Source organism: Mesoplodon densirostris, chromosome 2 (assembly GCF_025265405.1).
Source record: "Mesoplodon densirostris isolate mMesDen1 chromosome 2, mMesDen1 primary haplotype, whole genome shotgun sequence".
Lineage (NCBI taxonomy): Eukaryota > Metazoa > Chordata > Mammalia > Artiodactyla > Ziphiidae > Mesoplodon > Mesoplodon densirostris.
The window spans coordinates 59,504,334-59,515,811 of NC_082662.1; the positions used below are offsets into that span (position 1 = coordinate 59,504,334).

Below are 11,478 nucleotides of genomic sequence, written 5' to 3' on the forward strand. Positions count from 1 at the left end.
TCTCATAGTTAAGTGTGTACATGCACACATACACACAAACACACATTCTTACAAAAGGGTATCTACCAAAACAGTGCTTCTCACTCAATGGTGGAATTAAGAAAGATTTATATTTTCTTCCTCTTGCTTATCTACGTTTTCTACTAATTCTATTATAAATACATGTTATTTGTGTGATTTCTTTTGAGTTAAAAATGTTTTAAATTCAGTAGCTGCATTCAGGTCTGAAATGCAGCACTAAGTCTTTATGTCATGTGATTCATGCTCAAAGGACCATGATTATAAGCAGTTCTGAAATGATAGGTAATAAAACTCCTGATTAAAAGAATCTCATTGTGGCCCTACTGCCTGCTGGATAAACCAAATAACTGATTGCTTATGGCCACCACAGCATCAATGAAAAGGTGTGCCTGATTTCTAAGGCAGCAAGAAAAAATCCACAGTAGGACAAAACAACCTTTAACATCAGGTGCCCCAACAGCAAGAGACATTAGTGTTATCCAGGAAGTAGAAGATGCCTACACACACACACACCATCCAGACAGCTGACAAATGCCAAACTGTTGTTTTTCTTTTCACTTGTTAACCGTTTTAAATATCCTTTCCCCTGTTTTCTTAAACAGAGTACATTGACTACAATGTAATTTAGGGCATCATCATTAACATGCATTATTGTATTGTGTTTTTATAAAATATCTTTTCCCCTGTTTTCTTAAACAGAGTACACTGACTACAATTTAATTTAGGGCATCATCATTAACATGCATTATTGTATTGTGTTTTTATACGGTGTTGTCCATCTTTGAGTAGTTCCATCTGACTTTCATAGTTTTCCTGTTTCTCTTGTTATTATCTGAGCTTTTATATTGCTGATAAGCCTCTGCCTCCAGATAGGATTGTTGCTCCTAATCCATGAACTGTAAAAAGCAGATCAATATGCTTAAAAGTTCTAATACAAGTAAGCCATAAGTCACTTCTGAGTGAGGAACTAAAAGGCTCCCCTGGGAATAAAATACTCAGAAACCCTCTTTGCTTTTTTTCTTAGGTTCTAGGATGTACTCTAGATTGTGCTATCCAATATAGTAACCACTGGCCAAACGCAGCTATTTCAATTTAATTATAATTACATTAAACTACCAGTTCAGTTCCTCAGTTGTGTCGTCACTTATCAAGTGTTCAACAGCTACGTGTGCCTAGTGGCTACCATTAATGGTCCACAGAGATAACAGATTTCCATCATCATAGAACTGTACTCGACAGTACTGTTTTAGACAGCTGAGGCTACTGGAGAAATGAAATGTTATTATTACTACATATATCCAAAGCAGCAAAAAACCAGAGCAAAACTAAATCTCTAACTGTTCCCTTTTCTCTAGCTATTGCACAAAGATTAAATTTTTTAATAGTAGCTTCCATTAAAATGCAATCATCATACAGAGTCATCAAGGCAAATAAATGGAGAACAAGACATAAAGGGTATATTCAAAGAAAGTTTGCTGGAACTAGATCTATACTGCCCCTAGTTCTTCCAGGTTATTCAAAATAAACATTCTAGATTATTCAAAATAATGAAAACTACTGGGATGGCCATATATTCTACAGTTCTTTCTGAAGAAGGCAAAGCCACCAGCCAAGATGACACAAACTCTATGCTAATACTACTACCAAGCAGGTAGGGCATTTGTATTTATGATCTGAGCCCCAAAAAAGGACCTGAAGTAGTTTCAGAAATACTGTACATATAATAGAGCCAACTAAAAACTAAGGAGATATGGTCATCTGACTGATGAGAACACAGGGGTAGGAAAACAAGATAAAGCTATGGTCAAGTTATAAGACTTAAATACGAGATAAAAATACACCAGCTGCTTAGGAAACACTATGATGGTATCTATGATAATGATCTCATGTGGGTCTTCATATAGGATCCATTATGAAAGAAAGGACAACTCCTTCAATAACAACCCTATGATATATAAAGCTGAGTTCCATGTAGCTTCTCCTTACAATAATGCAATCTTATACAATAATGTAGTAAAATATGGCTTGAGTGCTCAGCTTTCTGATGGTCTGGCTTGATCTCAAAATAAAATTTGGTGTGTTTATATTCAACGTATATATTAGACAAATAAAAATATCTTTAAAGCCTTCACGTGCATGCTGCAGTTGAAGGAAAAGAGGTATATGAAGTTCATGTGTATGAGATCTAGGCCAGGAAACTTGGTGTTGCCCCTGAAAGAGAGAGATTCTAATACTGCCTAAGTTTCCCATTACCGTTGGCCCTCCATATCCATGGGTTCTGCATCTGAGGATTCAACCAACAACAGATGGAAAATATTCCGAAGAAAAAATAAAAATTCCAGAAAGTTCCAAAAAGCAAATCTTGAATTTGCCACACAGGCAACTGTTTACACAGCATTTACATTGTATTTACAACTATTTACATAGCACTTATATTGTATTAGGTATTATAAGTAATCTAGAAATGACTTAAAGTATATGGGAGGATGTGCATAGGTTACATGTAAATACTGCTCCATTTATATAAGGGACTTGAGCATCCGAGGATTTTGTTAATCTCAGGGGTTCCTAGAACCAATCCCCCACAGATATTGAGGGACTACTATATTTGTAGGACAAATATGCAAAGTCCATTCTTGTTCTGCAGCCACTTCCAACTCACTTCTGAAAACTGCTCAAGAGCTTCCAGATACTTCTTTCTTGTCCAGGTCCCTCACCAAGTCCTCTAGAACACAGCCATGAACGTTTATGACACTTTTCTCTAATGAACACCCCTTACTTACATCACTATCCCTCTCAAAGTCAATATTCACCCAGTCCCTTCCAGAAAAGCCAACAGTAAAATCTAGTTGCTAATTAGAAAATAAAGTTTCTTACGTGAGCACCAAGGTACAGGCATTTCCCATCTTTCATAAGTATTTTTCCTTATTCCCCACTTTATCCCCTGATGAATTGACCATTCCCAACAACAGTAAGCATCTCTTAAAGAAGCGTGAGACTGCTACCTACTTTTGAATCTAATTTTTGTTTTACGTAGGCACCATTTGCTGCTGTCAGGACATCATTTACCAGAATAAAAACATATCCTTCCAGATCGAATGCCAAGTCAGAGCTGCAAAATATAAGTAACACTTTAATAACAACTAACATTTAAAGAACATGCATTAAATTTTAAATAGGTCTGAACTACAATATTTCTAAGAACATATGCTTATCTAGGGAAGTGAATATTAGGCATTTTATCAGCTACTAGTATTTCTTGGTTCCTGGTTAGAGTTTGCAATTTCATAATCAGTATGGGGGTCTTCAGAAATGAGAAGCACTAACACTTAAACACAAAATCATTAGCAATAATCAACCACGTCAGTTAATAGTACACTGCTCTGAATTCAAAGTCAGACAACAAGAAAGAACCAACCAAATTCACCATTACAATATATCTGAAGCAAGCAGAAGGCATCAGAGCTCAAGTTCACAGATAAGGAAAACAAAAGGAGAATGAAGTTGTTAACATGTCATTTTTCAAAGGTTCACACAAAAGGTAGGGCTGTCTTGCACAGGTGGTTGGGCCACTGGGTGGAATTTCTCAAGTGTGGATGGTGGTTAGTTCTGAGCTCAGGCTACATCAGTGTCTAAGCACACAGTGGGAACTCAAATACTTAAAATAATTGCCTAATGAGCCTACTAGGTGTAACTAGTGGGATTAGGGAAACTGAAGTTTCCTGGTATTTAGCAGAGCACCAGGCACAAGACCTTAGTAAACTGAACAGAATAAATGAAAATCTAAGTACGCCTTCAGCATACTTTAGCACCCTAGCTAAAACAGGGGCCCCGCATTCTGTGATTCTGCAAAGGTGCTATCTATTTGTAGCTAAACTACTACATGGGACAGACTTCTGAGGAACTCTATGCCACTGCCATTTTGGGCAGAACTACCTAATGACCCACCCCTCTTCCAAGCAGCCTGACAACCCTCTAACTCCAGACTCTCTTCCTCCAAATTTTTTTCCCTAGTAAAAGGTTCTACCAGATAGCAATCTGCCTCAGAAACTTTTTGCAGGCCAGAGTTAGCCCTGAGAAACTCCTGTTGTTTTGCTCTATTTTAGATAGCACCAGCTTCAATGAAATGCTTCAAAGATTAGTAGGGCATCTTTAAAAAGAAAGGTAGGAGGCTCGTATAGAATTTTTCTCCAAGGAGGAAGGTTACCTAGAGGGAAAAGCAGTCAGCTATATAATGAAATTCTAGTAACTAACTACTCTATTTTTTTTTTTAATGAAATTTCACTTCGAGAGTTAGGGTGAAGTAGAACTGACTTATAGTACTTTCCCCCCACCTATACTACAGGGATATGATGAAGGTAAATGAGCCAATTCAAGAAGCACACTGGAACTCCCAGATGGGAAATACAATGTCAGGCAGAATTTGCGGCATTAGCAAACCCACACATGCATGATCTGGGCTGAGTAAAATGTTGTAGAAGGCTTCCACTCATCATTTCAATTTTCTGAGTCTTTGGGTATACATTTTCCCCATTCACTTTAAAATTAAAACTTAAGAACAGTGGAAAAAAGCTTTAATAGAATATCTAAGTTACAGCATTTGTGATACCTTAGGTGAAACCAAATAAAGCAATTCTATTATTTATTTCCCATAAGGCAAATAATTTATTATCATTTGCCTTCTCTGAAACACTATTTTCTTAAGCAGCATGAAAAGGAAAAGAACGTCACATGGTTTATAAAAGCACACAGGCTCTGGAGTCAGGCACATATTCAAATTCCAGCTCTACCATTTACTAGCTGTGTGACCTTGAGCAAGCTACTGAACTTAGATTTTAGTTTTCTCAACATAAATAGGAAAATTATACCCATACCTTTCAGAGTGGTTGTGAAAAATACATAAATAATATGTTTAAAAATACCAAACATATTGTATGGCACATGGTATATGCTCAATAAATAGAAGATAGCATAATAAATTCTAATTTAACCTTTGGAATGAATGAACTTTTAGAATGAATTTAACTTTTAAGAATCCCAAGAATCTGATTTTGCTAGCCTTAATCTTCATACAGCCAAGAAGATTTAACTTTTAAAACTCTTTTACTTTTCAAAAACAAGATTCTTATTTAGCCTATAAAAAAATTCTCTTTATTGGTAATTGATCATTTATTATCAATAATTATTGATAAATTCTAATGTACTCTCATAGGTTTTATATAGGCCCACATCTTACCTGGCAGCTACAAAGGCTCCAATAATCATTGCAAATACAGTCATCTTAATACCCCAAGAAAAAGTCTTCCTACAAAATAAAATAATTAAAAAATACATACATGTGGCTTTAGTTATTTACAAAGTCTCGTTTTACAACATAGGCAAAAAAAATGTATGTTTTCTTTAAAAACGTTGTAAACAAATGATTCCAAGGAACTGGATATTTAAAAGAACCCCTCTGATGAAGCAAAAACTTACTTTCTTATATAAGTAAGTATACTTATTTTTACCATTTGTTATTATTACTATTGAGCTTGAATTTTTGCTAATCAGATTTCTTTAAGTTGAAAATGGTCACACACATTTGTAGTAAAAGTAGCCAAGACATGAACACTATTTAAAGCCTATACCAATCTTCTGACCCAGCTTCACCCAGTGGCATCAGTAGGTACAGGAATTCTTGAAAGTATATCTCATGTTCAGACAGGCTTCCATAAGGAAGCCATAAACTATCAACTCCTACAGCAAAGGGAGAAAGTTGCTTAAACTTCTCAAAAGATAAAGTAGAAACAACACAAATAATTTTAATATCTTACCTATGCTGGGCACCTTTTCAGGGTGATTAAAGTTGGTTAAAGACTAGATATATTAGAAATTTAACTCACTTGAGTAAAACTACTTCAGCAAACATTGTAAACAGGATGGAGAACCTTCTCAGAACTGTAAACATTGGCAAGCTGCAGGAAAAATACAAAGATATTTAGGTAAAATAAAATTTGATTCTCCAAAATTAGTATTTTAAAATAATGCTAATCTCTTCCTTCCATTATGGAAATTCCATGCTGATTAATCTGTGACTAAATTAAATCCTTATTTTTCTCTAGAAAGTATCTGAAAGCCTGAAAGGGTTGCTTTTATAAAACTACCAGAAGTGAAAAACACCAAACTAATTATAAAATGGTAGAAAACATACATCTATTAACAAAGACTGATAACAGACACTTTTAATTTTACCCTGCTTATTATGTTAAACACCCTGAACAGTAATCATGTTAGTCTTTAAGAGAAAAGACTTCGTCTTTCTTTTCTAGACTGACCTCCCTTCCTACCCCTAACCTTCAAATAATATCGGTGATAATCCTACCCCATAAAACATTCCTTTATTGTCCTTTTGTGGAAGTAATCCTGTCTTCCTCTAAATTCCTAGAGCATTCTGCTTGCACTAATCAAACATACAGCCTCTTGCAACACAATTATTTCTGAATCTATCTCATCTCACCCCAAAGTGCCTTATACTTAACTGGCAATCAAAGATAGGGTGTGAAAAGATGGATGGATGGATAGATGACAAAGGATGAAAAAGAGCAAACGCTATATACAAGCAGCACTTTGCAGCAGGTCTGCATTTCTTTCCAAGCGGGTAATGAGATGTAAAAGGATGCCCCACCCATGATAAATCTGACTTCCATGGAACCTTCCCCAGAAATACCATCATGGTTATTCTGTCAAGTTTCTTGGGTCTGAGGAAATGAAAAAAGCTTGGTATCTACCCTCAGAGATCTCTCCATTCTGTTTTACAATCACCCATTAAGCCAGAGGTTTAGCTCACGTGACAGTGGTGAAGCCATGGGTTTCTGTTAAATGGTTTCCCTATGTGTATACTTTTAACATCACATATACCTGATGCATACACTCTTTAAGTGGAAAAGCCAAGAACTGGGAAGTTAGAGGATAGTAAGTGTTGTCATGGAATAGAGAGCTACTGCTTCTTTCTAAAAGTGAAAATGCTGCCTCTACAATCATATGGCCATGTGTAAAATGTTAATCATATTTGTATCAGGGTTCCATCTGATGCTATTTTAACTACCTCATATTAAAAGAAAAACTAGGGCCTCCCTGGTGGCGCAAGTGGTTAAGAGTCCGCCTGCCGATGCAGGGGATACGGGTTCGTGCCCCGGTCTGGGAGGATCCCATATGCCGCGGAGCGGCGGGGCCCGTGAGCCATGGCCGCTGGGCCTGCGCATCCGGAGCCTGTGCTCCGCAACGGGAGAGGCCACAACAGTGAGAGGCCCACATACCGCAAAAAGAAAAAAAAAAAAAAAAAAAGAAAAACTACAAAAGTTCTCATATCTACCATCTAATTTTACTTGTGGAATTTGCCTAAAATATACTATTTATGAATTGTACTAACGAATTGAAATCTTAGAAGCCTAACATATATCCTTCACTATTATAGGTCTGGAAAAATAATGAAAACCTCCCATCACAGTATTTTATAACATTTTAAGACTTCTATCATCAAAGTGAAGGGGAAAAAAAACCCAAACAAACAAAAAACTCCTTTCTCTTCAAACTTAAGAGATTAAGTTTCTGGTCCTTTCATTTTTCCAGAATCAGTAACAATGTGTTAAACATTTGACATTTTCAAGTACAATTTTAAGAACACATTATATTAACCTCACTAGTAAAATAAAGTTATCCATACTTCAGTTTCTTTGTGCTGAACAGTCCCGTGATTTGGTTCCCAAAATATAGTAGAGGTAGTGGAAACGTCTAGAAAATTTAAAAAGGGATAACAAAACTCAATAATAAAGACAGCTAAAACAAGGTCCTTTTCAAACAGAAACAGTTTTGTTTATATGATCAAATTCTTTCTACTTAAAACACAAGATTAGTTCTCACACACAATTTTGGCCCCCATGAAGCACCCAAACAACATTAACCTTGATAAATAGCTCTCTGCAGAAAGAATGGAGGGGAAAAAAGAAACACAAATATGAATATGATCAAACCATATGGGACAACAACATCTTTCTTTACAATATGACAATGTAGAGCCCATTGTTCTGATGTCAGCAGAAAAAGGAAAGGTATTTCATCCTCAGGTGGAGTCAAGCAGTGGCAGATCGAAGAATAAGAAAATAAACCCAAAGAATAATGAATGCAGGATACACTGGCTAGATTAGATGGACGTAGGAAATGCAAAATGACTGTAATCCCAGCAAGTGTTCAATAATTAAAACAGAACACAAGATCTAGGGGCATTTTTTCTTAACTTTAAAGAGACTGTGGGACTTTTTAAAAACACATATTAATACATTTATTCTTTGCCTGCATTATACCTACTCTGGATTGGGCGATTTCAAAGCTGCAATTTTTAAATATGTAAGGCACTGATGAAAAATATATACAGTGACTTCTTTTCAGAACATAAAGTATTACTTTTTTTTTTCTTTTTTACCTTTCGAGGTACATTTCTGTCAAAGTCAGGAAACTTGACTACTCTGAGTGCCTTTCCAACCCAGAGTACTGCCACTGTGGCTACCATCTGTAAACAGAGAACACAGATTCACTGTTCTACATATAAAGACACATTCAGAAGTTCTAACGACACAAACCACGTAATGCTGAAGATTCCAACTAACCTGGCCAAGTCCAACACATAGTGAGGAGGGAAATCTACAAAAATGGTAGAGAAAACAAAAAAAAACACAGGGTCAGAAAAACCCGAGCTCGGTGAATTCAATTTGCACATCGGCAACCTTACAATGCATTTTGATTCAAAATACACCAACGTCTACCCCTCATCCAAATGCCAACCTGAGAAAAATCCCTGCCAGTTGTCAGGCAACACTGCTGATTTTGTAGCCTCGGGCTGCCACTTGTCTCATCTTGTCCGATTCTACAATTTCAGTTGGCTGCCTGTAGTGGATTTGTCTTGGAAGTGAAGACATACATCTCTTGAACGGTTTCACACATTAAAAAAAAAAAAAAAAAGCTTCTGCCTCGGGGTCCCAGTGGCAGCATCACAATCATCTTAAATTGGCTTGAGGATGCGTAGGTCCCCAGAGGCTGTCTGTCAGCGAAGTCGGAGAACCCTGAAGCCCCGGAACCTAGCCCAGGCTGCGGGAAAGGCCGGGCATCCCTCTCCCGGCTCCCAGCCTGGCATGCACAGGAGTCAAAAAAGTCACGAAGCAACTCCGCTCCGTGTCTCCGAAGGGCTAGGTTTCCAGGGCGCTGCACGGCGGGCAGGGCAGACGCTTTCCGAACGCGGCCCCGAACGCTCGCCCGGCAGTCCCAAGCTCGGCGCCGGGAGCGGGACCCCCACTCCGGGCCGGCGCGCAAGCCGGCTCCGCCGCCCCGGCCGCGTATCAGCCGCCCGCCCGCCCTCCCTCCCTCCCCGGCTCCCGCCCAACTTTGTTCAGCTCCAACTTTGCAGGCAAAGTCCAGGGAGCCGGCGCCCAGCCGCCGCCGCCGCCGCCGCCCGCTCCTCTCCGCGGCCTGGGTCGCCGCCGCCTCGGCCCTACCTGTAGTTGGTGAGCACGCTCTTGTTGACCACCACGATGAGGAAGGAGCTCACGCCGTAAAAGCCAGCGGCCAGCAGTTTCAGGAACACGGTCAGCGTTTCGGCCGACGCCATCCCCAGCTCCTCCTCATGTCTGTGTGTGGAGGATTTCGCGGGGGCTTCTCCTTTAACCCGGGCCTGCTGACGTCTACGAACTTCCGCCATGGCTGCGGCGGCGGCGGCGGCGGCGGCGGCCTGCGAGGGGAGCGGCGGGCGGCAGGGCCGAGCAGCGCGGGGCTCTGAGGCGGCAGCTCGCGGGGACTCGCGGGACCGGGGCCGGTGTACTGAGCCGGCTGCCGCCGCCGCCGCCTCGGCTCCCCGCGCGGCCGCCGCCCACCCCCGCCCAGGGGCAGGGACGCTGTGGTTCACACGCCCCGGGACTTTGATCGGGCATTGTGCAACGCGGGGTCAGAGGGTAGGGGCCGCGCCTGGCTCGGCCTGGGCAGGGCTTGGAGAGGGCCCGGAGAAGGGGCAGTGGCGACCCTGAGTCCCGGACAGAGAGGGAGAAGAAGCTTAGGGGGAACCACTCGGGGACACCAGAACACCTAGCAGCACAGCACAGTCGCGGAAGGAAGCAACCGGATAGCGCCTGCGCGCAAGCCCGCGCCGGGTGTCTCGGGGGCCGCGTACCTGGGATGCGGAGGCTGGCGGCTGGGGGGCGGAGAGCCGTATTTTCCAGATAACTGCCGCAATCAAAATACAGACCCGCCTCCAATCGGTAACAGGTGGCTGGCTGAGTAGTTAACAATGTGCGTGCGTCTAGCCTCACTTGAACGCTATTTTGGTCTCTCTTGCAGAGGGCCTAAGCCCTTAAAAAGTATCAGATGTGGATCGAGTAAACATTCAACTGTTCAATATTTCAGTCTGCGTTGCCTCAGATTTCTTACGCTTTCTGAACCCAGAAAACACCATACAATACTGTCTTTGAGATTGTACTGCCATATCCAAAAAGTAGCAAGATAATAAAGTGGCTTCGGGGTTGGTGAAAGAGTAAGGTGTTAGGAGCTGAGTTCCAATTCTGGGTTTCCTAGAAATGCCCCCCCACTAGCTGTATGCCCTTGGGTCAGTTAGTTGAACTCTATGAGCCTACATCTCCTCATCTCTGGATATAAAGCTGGTTTTCAGTAAACAGTAGACATTGTTATATAAGAGAAACAAATCATTATTACCAGCTTAAACAAAAAAATGACATATCTAATTTTAATGTCAAGACAGAAAAATAACTGAATTATTTATCTAAATATTTTGTCTATATCTTTAAAATATTTTTCCATATTTTAAAATTATGGTAAAATATACATAACATGGGCTTCCCTGGTGGGGCAGTGGTTGAGAGTCCGCCTGCCGATGCAGAGGACACGGGTTCGTGCCCTGGTCCGGGAAGATCCCACATGCTGCGGAGCAGCTGGGCCTGTGAGCCACGGCCACTGAGCCTGCACATCCGGAGCCTGTGCTCCGCAACGGGAGAGGCCACAACAGTGAGAGGCCCGCGTACCGCAAAAAAAAAAAAAAAAAAAAAAAAAAAATATATATATATATATATATATATATATATATATATATATATACATAACACAAAATTTACCATCTTTACCTGGTTTTTATTATGGTGAAATATGCATAATATAAAATTTATTATTTCAACACTTTTTAAGTGTACAATTCAGTGGTGTTAAGTACATTCATATTGTTGTGCAACTCTTAACCACTACCCTTCTCTAGAGCTTTCATGTCATCTCAAACTGAGATTATGAAACCACTAAACAATAACTCCCCATTCCTCCTTCCCTCCATCCTGTAGTAACTGCTATTCTACTTTCTGTCTCTATAAATTTGACTATTCTAGGTATCTCAGATAAGTAGAGTCATACAGTATTTGTCCTTTTGTGTCTGAT

At 40.2% G+C, this 11,478-nt stretch overlaps 1 protein-coding gene across 1 annotated transcript in view; it reads right to left on the reverse strand.

The window, feature by feature from the left end:
* Positions 1-9,923, reverse strand: part of SLC35D1 (solute carrier family 35 member D1) — a 55,678-nt gene extending 45,755 nt beyond the window's left edge. The window contains exons 1-7 of the mRNA XM_060089935.1: positions 9,546-9,923; positions 8,664-8,697; positions 8,480-8,566; positions 7,724-7,791; positions 5,904-5,975; positions 5,258-5,326; positions 3,031-3,133 (exon numbers count right to left, since the gene is read on the reverse strand). Coding sequence (XP_059945918.1) covers positions 3,031-3,133; positions 5,258-5,326; positions 5,904-5,975; positions 7,724-7,791; positions 8,480-8,566; positions 8,664-8,697; positions 9,546-9,748 — 636 coding nt within the window. The 5' untranslated portion in view covers positions 9,749-9,923. The remainder of the gene's footprint in view (positions 1-3,030; positions 3,134-5,257; positions 5,327-5,903; positions 5,976-7,723; positions 7,792-8,479; positions 8,567-8,663; positions 8,698-9,545) is intronic.
* Between the last annotated feature and the right edge of the window lie 1,555 nt (positions 9,924-11,478).